This window comes from Daktulosphaira vitifoliae, unplaced genomic scaffold, assembly GCF_025091365.1.
Source record: "Daktulosphaira vitifoliae isolate Bord-2020 unplaced genomic scaffold, ASM2509136v1 Scaffold_1, whole genome shotgun sequence".
Lineage (NCBI taxonomy): Eukaryota > Metazoa > Arthropoda > Insecta > Hemiptera > Phylloxeridae > Daktulosphaira > Daktulosphaira vitifoliae.
This window is the reverse complement of record NW_026099572.1, coordinates 3015307-3039936: the sequence shown is the minus strand read 5'-3', so window position 1 is coordinate 3039936 and position 24630 is coordinate 3015307. Positions and strand designations below refer to the sequence as shown.

At 26.2% G+C, this 24630-nt stretch overlaps 2 protein-coding genes across 4 annotated transcripts; both read right to left on the bottom strand.

The window, feature by feature from the left end:
* Positions 1–1219: 1219 nt before the first annotated feature.
* LOC126895785 (2-acylglycerol O-acyltransferase 2-A-like) lies at positions 1220–14496 on the bottom strand. Of its 3 annotated transcripts, none has more exons than XM_050668010.1 (6): positions 14384–14496; positions 13188–13403; positions 8015–8280; positions 7783–7954; positions 7397–7590; positions 1220–1549 (listed from the first exon to the last, which is right to left on the bottom strand). In XM_050668010.1, the coding sequence occupies exons 1-6, from the start codon at positions 14494–14496 to the stop codon at positions 1392–1394; spliced, it is 1119 nt and encodes a 372-aa protein (XP_050523967.1). In that variant the 3' UTR covers positions 1220–1391. The 3 variants fall into 3 exon arrangements, with proteins under 3 accessions (XP_050523967.1, XP_050523970.1, XP_050523969.1); XM_050668013.1 differs by lacking the exon at positions 14384–14496 and adding an exon at positions 13516–13641 and having other exon boundaries at positions 1241–1549; XM_050668012.1 differs by lacking the exon at positions 14384–14496 and adding an exon at positions 13499–13642 and having other exon boundaries at positions 1243–1549.
* Positions 14497–17465: 2969 nt separating this feature from the next.
* Positions 17466–23917, bottom strand: LOC126895791 (diacylglycerol O-acyltransferase 2-like). The gene is made up of 5 exons (XM_050668026.1): positions 23542–23917; positions 20739–21004; positions 20502–20673; positions 20235–20428; positions 17466–17846 (listed from the first exon to the last, which is right to left on the bottom strand). Exons 1-5 carry the CDS (start codon positions 23751–23753, stop codon positions 17689–17691), a joined length of 1002 nt encoding a protein of 333 aa, XP_050523983.1. The 5' UTR covers positions 23754–23917; the 3' UTR covers positions 17466–17688.
* Positions 23918–24630: the final 713 nt, after the last annotated feature.

Genomic DNA, 24630 nt, shown 5'->3' with positions numbered 1-24630 from the left:
ATAAAATTTATTTTCTTCTAAGTTATAACGTCTATCGACAATATTATATTTCACTCAGATAAAATATTACTAAAATAGAGGGTTTTGGTTTACAGGAACAAACACATTATTTTATAAATATATTATTTACAAAAAAAATATTTAATTCTTAAGACTAAATTAAGAGAAATAATACATTAAACACATATTCCAGCTATTATCGTAATTCAAATGTGAAAGGTTACAAATATAAAAAAAAATCGAATTAATTGGCCGCAACGAAAAATTTGTAACTTTCATGGCGCATCGAAAAATTACAAGAAAAGGGTTCCCAACCTACTGGGCGAGACAGTGTATTGTCACACAGTAGGATTTAAAAAAAATTAACTTTTGTATATTAAAACAATTAAACAAAAATATAAAATTAATAAACATTAAAGTTGATGTCCGTTGAGTCGTTGATAGTAGATGTACACCAAAACCTCGTGACAGTTCTCACATAACCATATTGATCAGGAATGACCTTATACAAGGCCGTTGCCCGTACCTTATAAACTAGGGGAGTTGATTTTTGAAAGGAAAAAAAAATACACGAGTCTATTGAAGATGGAACACGTAAAAAAAAGAAAAATATGATGGTTCAGTTAAATTAAGGGGAATTTATTAAGAAAAAAAAAACAAAAAAATTAAGTTAACACGAGGCAAAAAACCGAACGGTCAAAAAACCTCGTCTACAATTAACGGGGATAAAGAGAGAAAAAGAAACAGGTATTAATAAAAAAAATAGTTGCACCTACACTTTTATTATTAGAGAATACGATGAACGTCTTCGGGTACCCATCGGCTATTAATCGCGGCATTGCCGCTAAGCACGGCGGGTATACGTCCCCAGTAAGCGACTGGTTTTAGGCAGTTAGACTTAGCTTGCAAGACGTTGGGACACCTCGGAATAAAATGCACTACGTCACCACATTGTACTAATAACCTATTCATCACCCAATATTGGATATTTTCCGACCAAACAGAAATTACACGGTATTAATAAATTAATAATCTCTAGTATTTACTTTAATGCAATCTATATGATGAGGTTGATAATTTCAATTTATGTGTTTTTCCCTAACTATTTTTTTCAATTTTAGTTTTATCGCTTTTAAATAGTTTTACTACATTTGAAATTCGTAAAAATTATTTTTTTTTTTTAATTATAAGAAAGGTGGATTGTTAAAGTACATTTTCTAATTGAAATATTGATGATTATTGATGAATACTAATTGATATCTGTAAATTAATTACCATTAATTAAATAAATAGTATTATTTAATTGTAATATTGAAATTAATATTAAACATAATAAAATCGTATTTTTATCGTTCAAAAAAAGAAAAAACTGTTATTTTTTGTTTCTTATATCATTCAAAATTTAAAGTTAATTCCTCTTGGTTTTTGGTGTATTTGTGTTTATGCTGTTCAAATAATTTGGTGAGTTCCTCTTTATATATTTTGTGATACTTATCTGTTTCTTCATTAGATGGATTTTCAATTTTTGGTAAATCAATTGGTTTTCCCACTGAAAATTAAAAAAATATTTAGTTTTATAATGAATAATCTAAAATAATCTAAAATTAGTTATTATCTTAACAATTTTAAACAAATTTGCCTTTAAGTCGAAAGCAATTTTTTCGTTAATCCACAGTTGTAGAAAAAGAAAACTATAGTATAATTTATATGATAATTGAAAAAATATGTTTTATTGGCTAAGTTCTAAACTTATTATCATATTTATAGAAATGGGGCACAATGAAATATTAAATCTTCAAAGTAATTTATTTCAAATAGTTTTTAAAACATCTAAATAATTTTTTTTTAACTAATGAAAATTGCAAAAATTGTTATTTTTTAATTTTTAGCTTTGGTGTGAAACTAAAAATGTATTATTTATAATACCAAATTCGTTTAATAAATTCGTTTGGGTCGAATTTTGCATTGTCAGATCATTAAATGACTTATATATTGACACCACAACAAAACAATGTAATATAGAAAGAAAATTATTAACGCAAAAGTTATCATTAGCTTCATATAATTTAACAGAATTCGCTTATGCCATGTATGAAACTCATGGTTGTATGACAATTTCTAATGGAGAAATATTCTACCGGATGAAATACAAACCAGTATTAGTTGAAATGGCTAAACTAGACACTTGTTTTAATGAATTAACAATGATTTATCAGAATCAAACTTTCTATATGGCATTAAAATCACACATTTTACAAAAATAATGAACTGAAATTACATGCAACAATAGATTACCTTCAGCATACTATTTCGATGAAGACTGGTTTTGGCCTAAATTCTCACTTAATTGACGTAAAAACACCTCAAATGTTCAAACCAGAAATAAAGTTCACATGGAATTACAAATCACTAGAATACCTCATGTCAGCCGGTATTTACAATAAAGATGTAATGCGAGCATTACAAAAATATCTAATGTTTGCTCAAGAAATTACAGCCATCCAAAGCAACATTGTGCGTCAAACATGCGGTTATGAAGTAACCAACCAATTAGATCTTCACACACTTATACTAGTATATCCTACACTTATAAGTACAATTATAGAAGATAAGTTATACAAAATGTGGTTTTGGCTTACATATTTTGATTCATTAATGTCCGGAATATTGGTCATTATATTCATAATCAAAATTTGTACACTTATTATAAACTCTTGCATGTACATTCATTTATTGTATAACACTCTATCCAATCTTCTCGCTTTTTGCTCTTCTGCTATACTTTAAATTTCTTTTTCTTACTTTCTATTATTTTTTGATCGTCCTCATCCCACCTTCAGGTTTCCTTGTTTCCTGGCATTCTACTCCTACTATCATCAACAATCTTCTTTGCAGTAGTCTTTACACAACTAACAAATCTACTTCACATATCATTTAAGTCACCCTCGACATTCTACACCGTCCTCTCTTTTACTGTCTTTACAAACTCTTTTTCATTTTCCCCTTTCAATTTTTACCACCGGATCTTCGATTTTTCCCTCCTGTTTCTTCTATTTTTGTAAATTCTCTTTCCAGTACACCACAACTCCATTACCATCAGTCCATTTTGTGTAGTTACACCTCGTCTGGTATAACTTTACAATGTTTTACTCGCTTAACTCTCTCTCTCTCTTCCACATAAAATAATCAATCTGTGATCTATTTTTCTCACTTTTATAAGTTATATAATGTTCTTCCATCTTCATAAAATAAGTAATAACCACAGCAAGGTCATACGATACTGCGAAATCCAGGATTCTTTCTTCAGCCTCATTCTTCCCATTAAAACCATACCCTCTATGTACTCTTTCATATCCTCTTGTCTCATTACCTACTTGTATTGTATAGGCACTTATTACATTCAGCACTTTTTCCTAGAATATCAATTTCACGAATTTTTTCTCATTTTCTCATCCATTATTATCCTTGCACCATTCTTTGTACTAGACTTCCATGAGTATATTATTTTATAATCCTCATTTTATTTCCCTTGATTTCTTTCAGTTCCACTTAGTTTCCTGTACACAACAAATGTTAACTTTTCTCCTCTTCAATACTTCTACTGATTCTCTACTCCTACCAGTTAATGTTCCAACATTCCTAGTACTTATTCTTTGTAACTATCTTTCTCTCTTATACACAAGTCCAGCCTAGAGTTAAGTGGTGATGTCCTTACACCATTCATACGACAAGCGTTGGGTAGACCTGTACACATGACCGGTGAAACATCTACCGCATAAGTTGTCCAACTGGTATTAAAGACTTCTTTTTATAGGTTTTCTCCATTTTTAACTACTTTATTCCTTCTCACATTGTTGTCCCCGCGTATATACGAGATGAAACAATTTGCCTAAGTTTTGTTCAGGACACCTCATACTATTTGACAAAAATTTTAATAAGACAATCTTTTCACACTAAATATGATATGTGTATAGAATTTTTCATGAAAATTGTTAATGTTCTAATGATCAGCTTTAATTAAAATAAAAACACAAACTATACATATTACTTATACTAATTAGAAAATTAGAATTTATTTATCATGAGTCCAGATTTATATTATACCAAGTATAAGGTCTATTATATTTACAAACTTGGTATTAATACCACGATAAGAAATTTGATAAAGCAATTATTACTAATCACTCTCATTCAAATGCGTAAGTAATTTTTCAAGGAAAAAATTACACACCTCCAAATTATAGTAACCATGAAAAGATGTTGTTTTCTTTTATTCTTTTCTCAACACGTATTTCAATTTTTAATATCTTAAATAATGCATGATAATTCAAATTTTCACAAACTTTAAAATTCTACAGAATATATACTACTGAATATTAATAAGATATTTTTTTACAAACGTTTTTCTTAAAATCTACTCTATAAAATAGATTTTTTTTTATATTTTATTTAAAATTTAAATATAATTTATATTTTTAATAAAATATCAAAAAATAAATTATTTAGATATTTAGTCTAATTATAGACCTAACTTATATCTATTATTAACTATTACAAAAAAATCAGCTTAAAATATTAACTGGATCAAAAGTTATTTAAGTTGTCAGTAAGTGCTGGTCATTTGTACATAATGTAAAGTACAATTAAAAACAATAAACTAATAAAGTTTTCTAAAAGCGCTGACAACAATACCCCTAGATTGGGGGCACTATTTTATTCTATAAAAGCACTGAAATCCTTTCAGAAGCCAGTTCGTCTCTGTCGAATTTCAATCTGGAACTACTTTCAGTCTATTTTGAACTAATTTGTTTATATATACAAAAATAATTCGTTTTATTTTATTATTTTAATTTTATGATAAGAAAAAAATTAGAATAAAGGCTTTATCTTATTGAAACATTTGTGAACAATTTAATTATACATTGAAAAGTTTGTCAAATTGTCTCTGATTTACAATTTATTGATGCAAAATTTTAAGTAATTACATTTATACTATCCCAATTATTAAGAATAAATAATCTGAGTGAAGAACGATAAAGCAATAGATCAATTCTATTTTTAGTAATTTTACTAATTTGTTCGTATTTTATACATATATACATTACAGGGTCTCGTGGGTCGTATTACCGCCTCGTTGCCTAAGTGTCCTATTAAAGGTGCTTACTAATTAATTAGTGTTTATTCCTCAACAAAAAATGTTATATCTACTTGTCTTTATTGTTCTAAACCCTAGGACTCATCAACTCCGATAGAACCTCGTTGTTTATGAATTAACCAAATCCCCAAATATCCATATATTGGTCAACACATACTCAATATAGTAGCTTAATTTTGAGTTACTACAAAATACTAAGCGTTGGTCATTGAGTTATTTCTATGGCATGCTTGACCAAGCCAATGTTAATTATTCTATATTCTTTGAAAGCTAATAATGTTTTGACAAAAAGGAACGAATTTATTTTCGATTTAGTTAGGGCATTAATAGGCGATCATTTGCGAAGTCGATTAACTACATTAGGTATACATACCAGTGTGAAAAAGGTAATTAAAGAATTTTTGATGAATAAACATCTTAAAAATACAAAATCCCAAAATAAACTATTGAACAACAAATTAGTTAATAGAGCACGCTGCTCATATTGTCCACGTAATTCAGAATAAAAAACATGGTTAAATTTAAAAAATGTCAACAACCAACGTGCGAAGATCATACAGCAAAAAAACTGCGTTGATTATAATAATTAAATGACAAGACTTTTGAACTTCTTAATTTGTATACTGTTTGATCAGTGACATACTTATATTGTAATACTATAAATTTGGTGATAACAAATCCTGTTATTGCATATCTTTGTTATACTTATCCCTTCTTCTTCTATTGGAATAAATACTCATTGTTGTAAAAAATTGTATACTACCATCTATTAACTTTATTCGTTTATATTTTCTTTAATATTGATCCTATATTGCGTCTTTTACCATTATTTTAAAATAAAACTTAAATTGTAGACATCATCTGAGTTTTTCCCGAAATTCACGAATTTAAAATTGCAAAACAATTATATTTTTTGAAAGAATATTCAATGAAACAATTTTTATTATTCAGTACAGGTATTATACTTTAACGTTTGGAGGAATTAGTTTTTAATTTAACCTTTGCATTGTAGTAATGATCCAAAGAAAAAAATCGGTTCTATGAGAGCTGAGAAAAAGTGCTAACAGACACAAAAAAAAACACATCATAGTAAAACCAATACCTTCTCAGCTTCGCATCAAAGCTAAAAATCATAAATAAGTATTAACACATATAAAAATAAAGGTTATTGGGTTTTCTTATTAGTAGAATGTCATATCGTCTAAGTTTAGACTCTAAACAACGAACCCGAATTTTGAGTCCTTCTAATGTGTTAGGCTACGCTGTAATGTGAGTTATTGTGCTGACGCGGGTCATCCTAACGTAATGCATAACGGCAGTCCTAGGATTGTCCACAACCATGCCGGTCGCGGAAAAAAAATTACATGTCGTATCATCAAGATGTGTAATTAATATGTCAAAAATTAATTATATAATTACTGTAGAATTTTATTTACCCAAATGTTTCAATTCAAATATTATTAATTTTCAATATTTTTTGAGACAATGATAATTTACCTAAATTCAAGTATGTAGAAGACGGGATTAATTATTATAATTTATATTGAATTTATATAATACGATTTTATCTACATTTTTTCCTTTAACATTAATAATAAATATTTTTACAACAAGTGTGGGTTTTGTTGAATTTTCAGGGCGATATTTAGTTTTCTTCTTACTTTAGAAATATTTAAAAGCAGTAATACACATTGTTTTTATGAATTTTCAATAGGGCTAATTCCTTATTACCGTATAAAAATAACACAAATTTAAAAAGTACCAGAAGTGTAATGAAGTATAAACTCAATTAATTAAAAAATATTAGAATACATTTCAAAGAAGGTTACAGATTTTAAAAGTCTGGTTAGCTGTATTATTCAATACATCAAATTAAAGTTAAGAATAACATCTACATTTCTAAAATGTATCATCTCTCAATGGCTAACATGTCTTTGATAATCTATATTTTTCCAAAACTTTTTTTGACGTGAAAAAATAAGTACTTATACGTAAAGTGTTCCCGCTTATCTTCGGCAAATTGTTATCTTTGTTAAAATTAAACAAATATTTTATTTTTATTTTTATCCTTAAAGGGACGAAAACAAATTTCTTTCTTTCTATACATTGTAATTTTTTGAACCTTTTACTTTTTTCTTTACAAAAATTTAAAATTCTCAATGGTTTCTGAGAAAATGAGTTTCTTATTAGATTTTAATCATACTATGAATAAATATTTATAAAAATTATTTCATAACATACCAACTGATATAATTGGATGTCTATGTGGCATGAAACTTAATCTGATACCAAAAAGTGAACGTCCTTGTGGTATAACTCTGTCGCCTTTCCATCCGATCAGTTTCAGAAATTTATATAAAAATGAATCGGTCTCTAAAACTTGTTTCTTGTAAACATTGTTCTCACCAAATGAAAACACTGGAACTAGAGATGCTCTGTATTTAATAAAATAAATACATTTTATCAAATTTAAAAATTATGTAGAATTTAAAATGATTGTAAAATCATAGGTTAGAGTAATAAAAAATAACAAATATGAGTATGTATATATTAATTTTAGAGAATTTTTACATTTTGGTTGGGATAAAACTATATTATTGTTTGGTATGCCTTAGCCATAAACTCACCCAGTTTTTAAAGCTATTCGAACAAATCCTTTCCTATTATTTATAACTATGGTTATAGGTCCAGGATAAGATTTGAATGCTTCAACAACTCCTCCTACTAGTAAAACTGATGCGTTACCTTTTTTTCCATTTAGAATTTTGGATATAGTTCGTTCGGAGGAATCTCGCAATCCTTAACGTACAAAATAAGGAGATCAAGTTAGATATTATTTGTTATTATAAACTTACTTACCATGACTCATTAAAACTTCTCGATGGAAAGGAATACAAAAATGCACTCCTAATACATGTAAGTAAGTATTTATACCTGGAAATATCTTACGAAAAGGTCCCACACAAGTTATTAAATTAGAAAATTGCCCCCAACCAAGTAAACCATGAGGATGTACTACAAATAAATATGTCTTGTCAGCTGGCAAGTCGTAAGTTTTAACTAACATCATTGGAAAGTAATCTTTAAAATGTTTCCATATTAAGCAATATCGAACAAAGTTAAATCTGTGAAAAAGTACAATTATAAGTGGAATTGATTTTTACCAAACGTACATCTAAGATGGTTATTCTGTAGTGTGGCTGAGGCATGCGACATTCCCTATTGAAAAATGTCAAGTTCCAATCGATATTTTTTTTGTTTTTAAAAGTGAAGTGGTGATTATAAAATGAAAATTATAAATATTAAAATCTTAAAAACTATGATTACAGGTTTATATTTTATAACTCCTAACGTATACGTATGAACAAAACACTTCAAACAATATCTAAAATAAATAAATATAACACAACATTCAAACCAACAACAAATATTTCAATTAGTTTGGGACTTATGAGCATTATAATAGGTCGATAAGAAGAGGAACGTGGCAGAGTTATGTGTAATGATAAAAATAACATAACCCGCTCCTCAAACGATACTAAAATATTTTAGCAACTTTTGAAATACTGGTTCAAAATAATTATATAAAATAATTAACTTTCATCAGAAGCAAAAATATTTAACCTATATCGTGCCTAGAGGCATAAAGCTTATGAGTCATAGTATGAAAATATGGGAAAAGGTAATAGATAAGTGAGTAAGAAATGAGACATCGGTATTTAAAAACCAGTTTGGATTTATGCATGGTAAGTCAACAATGGAGCCAGTATTTTGTGTGAGACAACTAATAAAATACATTAGGGATATGAAGAAAAAGCTGTGTATGGTATTTATTGATTGGTAGAAAGTGTATGATAGAGTACCGAGAGAGGTTTTAAGGTGGGCATTAATGAGAAAAGTAGTCCCTAAAAAGTACATTAATATAATAGAAGATATGTAAGATGGCACTTGTACCAGGGTAAAAAGCGAAGGAGGAATATCAGAAGGTTTTCGGGTAAGAGTAGGAGTGCACCAAAGTTCTGCTTTAAGCCCTTACTTATTTTCTATAGTGAGGAATGAAATTACTAGAGAAATGATAAACTGGTTTTCCTCGTACCTTAATGATAGAAAACAAATAGTTAAAATAGAAGAATCATCGTCCTCTATTATTCTTGCAACATCTGGAGTTCCACAAGGTGGGCATTTATCTCCTCTTCTATTTATAATTTTTATTAATAATCTTTGTAACGTATTTAATCATTGTAAGTATTTATTATTTGCAGATGACTTAAATATATATGCTCAAATTCAATCACTAAGTGATTATTATAAATTACAATCTGAATTAGATAAATTTTATGAATGGTCAATAAAAAATAAATTACAGATAAATGTTAATAAATGCTAACAAATAACATTCACAAGATCTAAATCTTTTATTCATAACCCATATGTAATTGATGGTTGCTATCTTAGTGTAGTTAACCATGTGAAAGACTTAGGTGTTTTCTTATCTAGCGACTTATCAATCTCAAAACACATTACATATATTTGTAATAAAGCATCTAAGACAATAGGATTTTTAAAACGTAATTGCAGTGAATTTCAAAATATAACAAGTTTGAAAACCTTATATATTTCACTAGTACGGTCTATTTTGGAATATGGGTCTATTATATGATCACCATATGTGCAGAATGATATAAATAAGATTGAGTCCATTAAGCATCGTTTTTTAAACTTAATCTCTTATAAAATTAAAAATAATGAAATTAAACATAAAAAGTTACTTGAAAATCTAAAAATGCATCCTCTTTTGTGTAGAAGAAATTGTCTAGATTTTATATGGATTTATAATCTACTAAATAATCAAATCAATTGTCCAGAAATTTTAAATTTAATACCGATAAACATTCCTCAAGTATCTTTCCGTTTCTCATACACAAAATTATAGTAGAAACGCTCTGGTAAATTGAATGTTGAATTTATGTAATAAAATAAATAATTTTGATTTTTATCACGATTCTTCAACATCATTATAGTCTATTTGTTCTAAAAGTTTTAATTCAACAATACCATAATTACATACACTTTTTTAGCCAACTTGTTGGCTAAAAATTGTAACTTATTTTATTGTAAATTGTAACTTATTTAGTATTATTGAATTTTTATAATCATTTAATTATTAAGTTAATTTCACTATGTACTATTTTATATTGTATTTGTTTTTTGTCTATGTTATTATCTGTACTATTTGCCTCACAGGCGTAACCATCCATTATGATGAAATAAATAAATAAATACATGGTGAGGTGCCCTGGTGCATGTTGTTTGCTGACGATATAGTATTAATAGGAGAAAATTAATCAAAGGCTAGAATTGTGGAGATCATGAGAACATGAGGTTGGTGAAATGAGGAGATCAGTGATAATAGGCGAGGACGTCATTGGAGAGGTGGAAAGTTTTAAGTATTTAGGGTCAGTTGTGCAAAAGAGCGGTGGTATTGACGAGGATGTAAAACACATGATTAAGTGCAGGTGGTTGAAGTGGAGAGAAGCGTCTGGCGTCTTATGCGATAAAAGAATTCCAATGAGGCTCTACGGCAAATTCTACAAGACTGTAGACTGTAAACTAGTCTGCAATTAATATTACAATCANCGATGCCAACTATGACATATGGTTCAGAGTGTTGGACGGTTGATAAGAAAGTAGAGCAGAGATGAGAATGCTTAGATGGATGTGTGGAGTAACTAGAAAAGATAGAATGAAGAACGAGCATATAAGAAAGAGTATAGGTGTAGAGTTAATCGTAGATAAGATGAGAGAATATAGACTTTGATGGTTTGGTTATGTTACGAGGAGAGAAGTTTCACGGTTCATAACGCGTTGTTACGAACACCGTTGCAAAAGATTAAGGGGGCTTTTACTAGGAGACAGTTATCTTGATCACGTTTGATAACACGATGGTTATTGATCACCGTTGAAGATTAAACTAACTTTTTAAGTAAAGAATTTTAATACATACAATTTTGATCACGAATGGTTATGCGTTGTTACAAACACCGTTGAAAATCCTATATATTAAATATTAAGATATAAGGAGAGAAATAAAGAAACTTACTTGGTGAAGCGGTGTATGCACGTAAACTAGTCTGCAATTAATATTACAATCACTAGCATTACATAAAGCTACACTACAGCTACAAAAAGTTAATTTTTGTAAAAAAGTAATAATTTTGAAACCCTTCCTGTGGGCTGGTAAAGGGTCAAATGTTCACAAAAATAAAAAAATGATAGGTAAATACTTTATGTAACTAAAAAAATATATATAATATATATAATTATTCGGTTATTTTTAAAAAAGTTATGGCAATTTTAAGTAAAAAAAATTGAAAAAATGTCGAAAATTAGCGATTTTTAAATTTATAATTTTTTGGGGGATTTGCCCTGTTTACGGGAAACGAGGGAGTTTTTTTTCAAATTTTGAGGGCATTGTCTTCAACTAGATACAATTTATAATTTTTTGACATATTTTTCATCAAAATCGGTCCAGCGAGAGCTGAGATTGAGTGTATACAGACACAAAAAAAAAAAATAAATAAAAAAAAAAACACATTAAAGTAAAATTAATACCTTCTCAGCTTCACATCGAAGCTAAAAATTAAGTCGATAATATTATAAGAGATGAACCTAAATAAAATGTACACCACTGATAACCTCAAAAGTAAGGAACAAATGCATTTTACCACCCCATCGAGTTTTTTCATTTTTTTTTTTTTTAACGTGTATTTTTCAATGCTTTTTTCAGAAGTGTTTGAAAAAATTGTCGGAAAAAATTGGTTCAAAAGTTATAGCTTTTTAAAGTTGAAACGTCAAAAACTAAAAATAGCTCAAAAATTGTTTTTTTTTTTGTTAATTTTTGGGATTTTTTCTCATTATACTATTGTGAAACTATAATGACGTAATTATTACATAATATCCTCATTCTAAAAATCCTAAAACCAAAATTATCTTTAAAAATAAGGATTTTCCAAATTTTTTTTTCAAAACTACGCACATCAAATTTACGCAATACGAAATAAAAATAACAAGAAACTCAATTAATTCAATTTGAGCAAAAAAAAAAAAAAAGACCACGATGTGGTGTTTTACATAGAATTGTTAATTCAATAAAATAAAAGTTTTTACTGTTTATTATGTACACCAATTAACACTTGTTGTAAACAAAAAAAAAATACTATTACATTAGATATTGTTGATATTAGTTAAGTTGTTGAGGTATCAAAATATACTTACTAATATCTTAATGTTATAATGTTGAGTTATACAAACCCATTTAAATATAAGTTGTGGTCACCTACGCCTGCCGGCTCCGGTGACCGATTCGAGCCCCTTCGGGACTCTCATGGGATGGGGGCTCACGCCCCCAAACCCCCAGAGGATAGAAGTCAAGCCCAAACCCAACCTATTTAAACCCATTCGACTGAAATTCTCAGTGACCCAACAAGTATAAAACCTTGATGTTAAAATGGTGATATAATATTGAAAAAATAGATAAAAAAAAATTAAATTTATTTACTTCAACACTACCTTAACACGTTTAATGTACTCATAAATACTCTTAAATTTACTATTCCTCGGTAACTACATCATCGAGAATACTTTTTATAGTTAATTAATGAAAATTATCAAAAAAAAACAGCAGTATATAACAAAATTTGTATATGATTATTGAAATCTTTGAAAGCTCATAACTTTTAAACTAGACTTCGCCGACAAAAAATTTTTATATATTCTTAGTCGGTATAAAAAACTAAATTGATTAAAAAAAAAAAAATTGAAAAATCTCGATGGGGTGGTAAAATGCATTTAAGCCAAAAGTAAATAGTACTTTAATAAGCCAAAAAAAATTCCTTAGAGTTATAATTATTTTAGAAAAAAAATTAGTAATCAAAGATAAATCAATCACTCCGTGTTATTATAATTATGGTTATAACAAACTATAAAAACAACGAATTAAAAAAAGTATAATAAAATAATTAGATATGATTACCTCAACTTTTCAGGACACGTATATTTGTTTTCATACAGAATCCATCCAATGTACAATGGACTAACCCAGAAAAATTGTGGCGCATAATAGCAAGTAAAAAATACTACGAGTGCAGTTTCTAAAAATCCACAAAATAGAAATAAGTATACAGCTATTGCTGCTGATATGTTTTCGATTCCTCGTTTGAAAATTGAAGTTAGAAATAATGAATTCATTCTGTTAAAAAATGTATATTATTTTTAATAATGATAAAATATAAATAATCAATTTATTATCTATACACTACTAAAACACTTTATTTATAATATTACATTAATGTATACTGTACTATTTTAAAAGTGATACTTTAAAACTTCAAAACATGTACATTAATTTGAACAAACTAAATAAATTTTAATTGTTCATGTGACTTTCCGTACTCAATATTAAATAACTATAGTATGTTTTTAAATAAATAATTAAGTATTATGACACTATGAGTAGACTAAAGAATAAAAATTTAATCATATATTCACTCAGTATAAATAATCAATTTCCATGTTTTATATCTTTCAGTACTTGTTTATTTTTTAATTGAAATTGTAATAAATGAATGTTAATAAATAAATAAATGTTCAATGAATATATTACACAAATAATCAGCATGAAGTATTTATAATTTTCAATATTTATGACACTGTCACGTAGATTAATAACAATGATCAACAAACACTTGGTTGTCGGTTATTTAACCAATTTTGAATCTGGCCTTAGATTTTTCACACTAGCTGTAGTTTGTGAGATAGTTACTAATTTTTTAAAAATATTTTAAGGATATTGTAAAAAACTTAAAGTTAATAATACCTAAAATATATGGCGCTGACTAGGTATATTGGCACTGACAATAATAGAATTAAAATGAAAGGATTTTGGGGTATGCGTACGTACAGAAATACGTCTGATTATGTCAGTATAGGATAATAGAGCAACGTAAAGGTTACTATTTGGCTTTTACATAATTTATATAGGAGTTATGTAAGTAAGGAAACGAGTTGCTATTGTTCTCATTGTTTGTAACAATTACCTGTTTCCTTGCATACTGAACATTGTGTATACACGAATATGTATATATCGTATTGAATATAACTTTTTTTATACAACTATTTATTTATTTTAAACAACTATTTAGTCACTTAATTTCTGACAACCTGCCTTACTTGAATCGTTTATTAAGCCGGTCCCATACGGCTCGTGTACTTGGCGAGCATTGTAATTGTGAATGCTCATTGAGTAATTTTACTTGACGATTAGTCGTTTCCATATGAATCATGTATTCACCGATTATTTGGTAATCGTGTGTACTTTCCATTAAAATATACCTAACTTCTTAAGTTACGGGTTATTCAGAAAAGAACAATAAAATGGACAGAACTTATTAATTCAACATGATATTGACGACGAGAAGACTGTGGTAAGTACCACAATTACGGTAATGTATGTTGCATACAATATAAGAATTAAACATTTTTGATGGATTTGAATTTGGAGTTGGTTGATTTGTATATAAATTTTCTGATCAAAACGAAGAGAACGATGCTGGTAATTTGCATAAAGATGATGGCGATACAATCGAATACAATCGAGACAAAGCATTATTAAAATTAAAAGGTAACATGTTATGAACTGATGGATAGATTTGTCGAATCTGTATCGGTGATAAATATGCTTATATAGTTCGGTATAATGTTCCACATTTTGAAAAATAAATTAGTCGATATCATGCATTAATATTACGCGAATAGAATTATCGTAACTCATACTATCCTTAACTTTATGTGATAAAGATCTATAAGTCGCCATAAGAGATCCTTTTTTTTTTTTTTGATATCAGATACAAAACACTCGACGCTCATTTGTTCTCTAATTCTATTTATATAAAAAATTACGAAGAACTTTTTTTTACAATATTTTTTTTCCAATATTTTTTTTCCGATCAAACGTCTAACGATTTGGATGTTAAGTAAAAATTCACCATTGATTTGGTTTTATTATAACGGTGGCATTGTAACCGGTATTATTGATGCTACATCGTGGCTGCAATAATCTGTTATGATAGCTTATAAATTATTTATTATATGGTAGTTACCAAGAAAAATTTTCTACATAAGCGTATCGTTAATAATATATATTTTATACTTTTTTTTGCGACAGTAAAGAAATATAATGACTTCTATATCAAAACAGTAAAATATTAATAGAAAATATGACATTAAATTGCTTAATTTTAACATGCTTTAAAAGACAAACGGTTGATTGAAAAAAAATTTATAGCAACAAATTTGTTTGTAATTTTTTTTCCATGAAATATTATTAAGATAAAAATGAGGGCTCGCATTTAAAAAAATCATAAATAAAGATTTTTATTTCTGAAGGGACGAAAAATAATGATTAAACTACATATTATTGTAGATATTTTAAACCTGATATTGTTTCTCTTTAAACAATTTTTAATTCTCAATAGTTTCTGAGAAAATGAGTGTCATACCAGATTTCGAACATATATATATATACTTTAATAAAAGATTATTACAGTCAAATTCAATACATTAAATATAAATTGGTTATATATATATAACATGCTGTTTTTATGTTAAATTTTTCGATTTTATATTTTCATCTTTAAATTGCTTTAATTTTTTGAAAAATGAATGGATCAACACAAAATTTTGTTTCTAAATACCTTTTCATTTGACATACCTTTTTTATAAATTGGGCAATTTCCCTTTATATAGGGAGCGTTAAAAACTTGAAACATACGTATAAAAATTAGAATTTTTTCAAATTAACTTTTGAAAATGGTTCCGAAATATCGCGTTCTTTAAACACATGTTAAATTAAAGCATATTATTACTTTTATATTATATTATTAATTATTACTTTTTATTTTATTATATCAAATTGCTAGGTGCAACCTTAATAACTTTTAATAGCAGTGAGATAGACTTTGAAAGATATGCCAAAGATTGGTTTCGACACACAGCCCAGCGATCAAATGAGGAAAAATTATAATTCCTCATTCTACTTTTTTTTGACACGTCAATTTTATGATTTATTTAAAGCAATCAATTAATTTTATGTTTTTATTTTTATAACTTTTCATTATAAGTATAAATATTTAGTAATTTTTTCTTTATAAGCAATTATAATATATATAATTATTTCAGTAAAATATTAAATGTTCTACTTAAATAATAGTGTAGTTCTTTAATTTTTTTTTTTTTAAGTTCACTTGATTTTTATAACCAATGAGTTTTATATTTCTATTTTATTTATTAATCTTTTAATATTAAAAACTTTTTAATAGGTCTAATTACATATTTATAAACAATGAAAAATCATTGTCCACTCTTAGTATGATATATTGTTAATATTGTAAAAACAAAGGAATAACCCTTAATTTTAATTGAATTAGTTATTATAAAAAAATTATTATAATGGTAGTCATATCATCTTTCCTTCTTCTTCTATATAAGTTTATTTAATAAATATGCTACATTTTTAATTGGTCATATCACAGAAACTTATTCGGTGATATGTGTAAGAAGTATTATGCATTCTTTTACTCTCACTCTCAACGTAACGTAACATAGAGCTCATTTATAATCATCTTATACCAAAATTACACAGGATGGAATATTAACGGTTTCCAGTGATCTCTGCGTTAGGTTGGGTTGGGTAGGATAAATTTACAACTTCACGTTTCTCATAGTAATGTTTATATTACTTCTCTAAGTTTTTCATATTGGGAATATTTGTATCTAATATGAGTGACATTATCTATTTCCAACATTGGTTGTAAGGCTTTCCTTAAAAAAAATTTGCATATGCCACTGAGGAAGACCTCAAATATTAACCTCAAAACCTTATTAAGCAAAAAATGTTAGATTTTTTCACGTGAATAAAAAATAATTCAGTATCTTTATGCAATTTTTAAAATTTACGTACATTTTAGTCATGTTATTTTATGTTGTCATTTATATTTTTGTCATCATAATAATTTATTATTGTATTATTAGGACTATTCTATTTTTGTTACGTGTTTTACTTATTCAGTTTTGTAATTATTATTATTATTTTTATTATTTGTTTATCTGTTAAACAAAAAAATGAGTATTCATAAACATTTAGTTATATATAAAAAAAAAGTAAAGAAATAATAAATCGAAAGTTTTATTTACAAATTTCTTTTTGTAATCTTGAAATACAATACTTTTTTTTTTTTTATAAATTTAACATTTGTTATATACGTTAATGTGTATGTATTAATTAACTAAATTGTTCTACGAAGATTAATAATGAATACAATCATAATGATTATTGATAACAGTTTCATTTATGATATGTTTTACGTAAAATATAAAAATATCGGTTACACATTTTCTAATCTAGTGTTAGTTTTATTTAACAGAGTAAACATGTGTGATTAATTAAACTCGTGATTATTATGAATTGAATTTTATTTTCATTCTAACATGAGATATAAATCTTCAGGATTTTTAGTGTACTTATGTTTATTTTCTTCAAACAGCTTAATTAGTTCCTGAATATAAATTTCATGATATTTTTCTATATCTTCTTCTGAAGGATTCTGAATTTTCGGTAAATTAATCGGTTTACCAACTAAAAATAACAAATTACATTATATAATGAAACAAATTAACACTTCTGACGTTTGCTTTTTAACTTTTTATAATATCGACTCAATTTCAAATTTTATAATACTAACTTATATATCTTGATAATATTCGTTTATATTTTTATAAAAATCTGTACATTTATTCATTTTATTATTCGATAAATGTATTATTTGTACAAACCACTAATGAGTCACAAAGTAGTCTGATATATTTTTGTTCCCAAGTTTGTATTGGATAATCCTTCAACTATCAGGTGATATCTTTAAAAGTATAAAATAAAACTATTTTTTTCTATTAAGTATTTAGAGGAATCTTTTACACAAAAAAATATTTCTACCGCACTATTATCTCTTCAAAATTGTATAATTTTTAATTTTTTATAAGTGGAAATAAGTGTTAGTGAAAAAAGTGGTTAAAAAATAAGAAAATGATTCAACAAAAAACTAATGGTCGAAACATCTTTTAACTCAGTATTTCGGAAGTTATTGACACTTAAAACTAATGGATGTAGGTGAAGTACATATTATATTCATATATAAAACACTCATTTTTTTTTTAAATATTGGTAGTTTTATATTTTTGTAAAAAGAAAAAATATTAGGTTCAATAAACTTTACAATAATATATGGTTAAAATACTTTTTTCATTTCACAGTGTATAAAGAAACATCAAATTTAATTTTCTTAACTTGCAACCACTATTGTAATATAATATTACAATAAAACAAAATTACAAACAATTTTATTTATCTAATAGACCAGCACTAATCTGATACAAGCATTTTAATACTTAGTATAGGTAATTGTAACAACATAGTTGTTTCTCATTTTTAGCATCGATGCAAAGTTAAGAATTAATTTTACTATGATGTGTTTCTTTTTTTTTTTTGTGTCTATTACCACATTTTCTCAGCTATCACCGAACGGATTTCTTTCAACGATACGTCAAAAGATCACAAATCGTATCTAGTCGAAGACTTTACCCTCAAAATTTTAAAAATTTCCATCGTTCCTCTTAAATGGGGGAAATCTCCAAAAAAATTACAAATTTAAAAATCGCTAAATTTTGAAATTTTTTCAATTTTTTTACTAAAAACTGCCATAACTTTTTCAAAAATGAACATATCAATATAATTTTTTTTTTATAGATGTTTGATGTCTTTATATATCATTTGATATATTTTTTTTGTAAATGTGACCCTTTATCTGCCCACAGGAGAGGATTTAAAAAGACAACTTTTTCACAAAAAATTAACTTTTTCAACTAAACTTTTGAAAAATGTTCCGGAAGGTATGACAGTTTTATATATATCTTAAATTAAAGTTAATGTAATATACTTAAATTTGAAAAAAAAAAATTTGATTTCTGGGTTTGTCTTCATGGTGAAAATGGCTACCGAATGTTATTTTTGTTTGAAAATTCTGGATTTTATTTTTTACATTTTTAACTTTATAATACTATAACTTATTGAAAAGTGTATAGATCAACACAATTTTTTTATGGGAAATAATATTTTTTAATAATCCCTCTTTCATTTGACATACTTTATCTTAATCAGGATATTAATAAGGAACTAGGAGATCATGTAGCTTTTGGAATAATCCATTAATTTTTTAAAATTAAACACCGTCTAAAGATTTGCATCGAAGCGTTTTTTTTTATAGTGATTTGAATCACAGTCAGATATCATTATACTTGATCCAACTATGTCATGTCACCACTGTGCCGCGACACCCCTGTGCTGGTTTTTTTTTTAAAAATTTATTTTTTTGTTTATGTCTGTGATTTGTGACTCAGCTCTCACCGAACCGATTTCTTTCAACAGTACGTCAAAAGAACATAAATCAATTCTAGTCAAAGACAGTACCCTCATAAAATGAAAAAATTTCCTTCATTTTCTGTAAATGTGGGAAATCACCAAAAAAATTACAAATTTAAAAACCACTATTTTTCGACAATTTTTCAATTTTTTTCTCTTAAAACTGCTATAACTCTTTGAAAAATGCTACCTTGCATACCATTTAGCTACCTATTATTGTAGAGTTTACTGAACCTCAAACTTTTTTATTTTGACAAAGATTAAAAGTTATTAGTAGTGTTTTGAGAAAATGAGTGTCTTGCTAGACTAAAATCACTCTGTATTACTGTCAATATCCAGCTACACAACCTGAGCTATTTGAGTTTATTTATAGGTATCACTGCAAATGTATAATGGATAATCAATTAATTCTTCTCTTTTAAAAAGAGAGTTAAAAAACAATACAAAACATGTATAATAATAAAATTCTAAATTGCATTATATGTAATTTAAAATTTGTATGTCTATTGGAACATAATAAAATAAGATAATAGAAGGATGGGAAAAACGTACCGACAGTAAATATTGGATGTCTACGAGGTATTAAAGTATATTTAAAACAAAAAATGTGACGTCCTTCAGGTACTATTCTGTCGCCTTTCCATCTAAACAGCTTCAGAAATTTATATAAAATCGAATCTGTCTCTAAAACTTGTTTCTTGTAAACGTTGTTCTCACCAAATGAAAATACTGGAACCAGAGACGCTCTGAACATCATTAACATAACAGATTAAAGCAAAGCTATTATTTTTTATTACTCAAATAAAATCATAGACTAACCCAGTTTTTAGAGCTATCCGAATGAACCCTTTTCTTTTTTTTAAAACTATGGGAATAGGTCCAGGATAAGATTTAAATGCTTCTTCAACACCACCAACAAGTAAAATGGATGCATTACCTGTTTCTTCGCTCAATACATTTATTAAAGCTTCTTCGGAAGAATCTCTAATACCTTTACGATTTAAAAAATATATAATCAAGCCTGATTGTGGATATTTTTAGTTTAATTATGTTTACCAATAGCAATTGCAATATCACGATGAAATGGAATATAAAAGTGTATTTTCAATATATGGAGATACGTTTTTATGCCGGGGAAATATTTTTTAAAAGGACTTGCACCAACTATTAAATTACAAAAATATCCCCAACCAAGTAAACCATGTGGATGTACGACGAACAAATAGTTTTTGTCTGGAGGTATTTCATGAGTTTTTACTAAAGTAGCAGGAAAATAACATCTGAAGTAATACCATATAGTAAAATTTCTCATAAAGCTAAAACTTTAAACATAAAAACCCAATGTTATTAAAATAAATAAATAAAAATTGTAACAGTTACAATTTATATAATATAATTTTTTTAAATTAAGTATATTCAAAAGCTAATTTGTCACCAAAAATGGTTTTTAGAAATTTTTTATGATTAAAGTAGAAGAGGATATAATCTGTTATGTGCCAAAAAATTTCGAGTTAACATTACGGGGAGAGTTTGCTTTTTGTACTACAATTTTGATTTCCTGAAAAATTACTAATATGACAAATTAACTCTTGGAAAATAGTCACAGAAATTGTAATATGTGCTTATAACAACATAATGTTTAGGATGGCTAAATATATTTTTTCTTTTACCCTAAATTTTTTTCGTATAAAAATATATACAATTTTTTATAATTTTCTGGGGTCTAAGGCAAATTATGGAGGATAAAGTCCTCCCAATTCACATCTATGGCTGTAATATTATTAAAAGAGTTTTTATAGCATGTTATGTAAAACTTTTATTGGCAAATAAGAAAATATCTAGCATATATAAACCTAATTTTGAGATAGAAACTATTTTATTAACCCCTATTTTTAAGTGACAATCAAACTTTTTCTTATATTTTTGACAGAGTTATGAACATTTTAATTCCAAAATATTGATTTCTATTTTTGGAGTAAAAACAAGTTTCTCATTTTTTTTTTTTGAATTTCTATTTGTAAGACCAGAAGATCAAAACAATTAAATTTATTGTCATATTTCCGAGGGTAGCGTTAACAACTCCTGACAAAATTTATGGATCACAAATGTATAGTTTTTCGATCCTGCAATATTAAATGATATTGTGCGGTCGGTGAAATATTATTGTTTTACGTAGAATGAATGGTAATACATATAACAATTTTTAACCATTTATGTTTTTTACATATAATTTTTTCAAGAATTATTTTATAAATAATATTGTACATTTTTGAAGCGATTCAATAGTAATCAGTGAAAATTTGATTCCAACTTCATTATATTTTTGACCTTTTCCTTACTGTCTGGGTGACTACATTTATTTAAAAAATCAAACTACAACTAGCTATTTATGTTGAGGAAAAATAATATTTTTGTTAAAAATTCTTTGAATAATACAGAGTGGCCCAGCACTCACTGACAAGTTAAATAACTTTTGATCCAGTTAATATTTTTAGCTGATTTTTTTTTTAAATAATAGTTATACGTTAGGTCTATAGTATAGACCTAACGTATAACTATTATTACCTAACGTATAACAAGCCTTGATGCTTGTTTGAAGTTGAAAACTACAGATTACTCATCAGAATTGAATAAGCTGTCTGGAGAAATTCAGTGTCAAAAATCCCACTAATATTAAATAGATACGTTATTTTGTGTTTTATTGTGTTTAATTAAATAATATTATATTTGTATAAACAATAATAATAATAATAATGAATTAATGAAATAAAGTTTTTCTATATTTTCTAAATTTAAGACGTATTATTATGTTTTTATTGCCTACTAAAAAAAGGTTGTTCACACCTGTGCGGCTCCTTGGAATGGCTCTTTCCTACGAAAAGGTTCCCGACCCCTGGTCTATAGCTATATCTCAATAATAATTTTTTTACATTTTATTAAAAATATTAATTATTTTTAAATTTTAAATAAAATGAAAAAAAAAATCTAAGATAGCTATTTTGTAGAGTAGAATTTAAGAAAAAATTTTAGTAGAAAAATATCTTATTAATATTCAGTAGTAAATATTCTGTAACATTTTAAATTTTGTAAAAATTCAAATTTTTCTGTATTTATTCTACGCCGTAGAATCTACGGTATCAAACGCTGGCTATGTTTTATAAAAAAAGACAGAAGTAAACACAATCTTTTCACACTAAATATGATAATAAAATGATAAATAAAACTACTTATTCTAACTAAAATTAGAATTTATTTATGATGAGTCAACATTTTTATTATACTAAGTATAAGGTCTATTATATTTACAAACTTGGCATTAATACCATGATAAGAAATTTGATAAGGCAATTATTACTTATCACTCTCATTCAAAAGTATAAGTCGTTTTCATGGAAAAAGTTACACCCCTCCAAATTATAGTAATCATGAAAAGATAGTGTTTTCTTCTGTCATTTTCTCAATACGTATTTCAATGTTTAATACCGTAAAATAATACATGAAAATTCAAATTTTCACAAACTTTAAAATGCTATAGAGTATTTACTACTGAATATTAATAAGATATATTTTACTAAAATTTTTCTTTAATTCTACCTACAAAATAGCAATCTTAGATTTTTTTTTTACATTTTATTTAAAATTTAAAAATAAATAATATTTTTAATAAAATGTAAAAAAATTATTATTGAGTTATAGCTATAGGCCTAACGTATAACTATTATTTAAAAAAAATATCAGCTAAAAAAATTTACTGGATCAAAAGTTATTTAACTTGTCAGTGAGTGTTGGGCCACCTGTATAGTGCTCTATAATACGTATGAAATTAAAAAAATGTTTTTTAATTTAAATAATTTTTTACCTTCTTTTTTCTGAAGTTGATGATTTTCTATCGTAAAACATCCAACAAATATAAAGAAGACTTATCCAATACAAACGCGGATTATAGTAACATGTGTAATACAAAAGTATCACTGATTCTAATATACCGAAAAACATAAACAAATAAACGCATGTCGCGGCGACTAAAACTTCTAACCAACGACCAAAAGGAATAAAACTATTACATTTCATTTCACCAGCATTTAATAAAACTCGTATTAAGTAAAATTTAGTTTTGACTTCAATAAAATATTAAATTAACAATATATATATAAAGGCATTATGAAAATTTAAGTATAATTTTTTAGATCATAATAATTATATATTTTAATATTTCTAACTAGATTATTTCTTCATTAAATCATTCATTCTTAAATCATAATATGATTTAGAAAAAAAATTGTTCTATTATACAGAAATTTCCACAATATAGCCAACAACATAGGAAGGTTATTATATCTTATAATATTGTAATGTAAAAATAATAACAATTTTAATTATACATATTCTAATTCACATATATTAAATTTATTACTTTATTGTATAACTAATTATAATAAGTAAATAATAAGTGTAATTATACATATTCCAATTCACATATTTTTAATTTATTATTTTAATTAATGTAAATAAATATCTGACATAAACAATAGCGAGAACAATGTATTGTATAACCTTTATTATTTAAATTATTATAAAAGAACTTATAATGATTTCAAAATATTTCTTTCTAAAAATTGTAAATAATAATCTACAAAGTTATACTAGATTAAAAATAATGTTATTAATTAACATAATTAAAAATATTAATATCTAAATAACAGCAATGATATTTGGCAAGGTATATATTTGAATTGAAAAAAAACGTACTATTATTTTCTCAAGCTCAAATCATATTGTACCATATAAAAAAAATAGTATTTTATATTAATGAATAATTGCATTAAGTTACTTTTTTCATGCTTAAAGCCAAATATACTTAAATTTTTTAGTGAATTTATTTAACATATTTAATTGAAAAGCAATCTTATTGTAAGTATAATTAATATAGATTGAGGTGTATATTAGA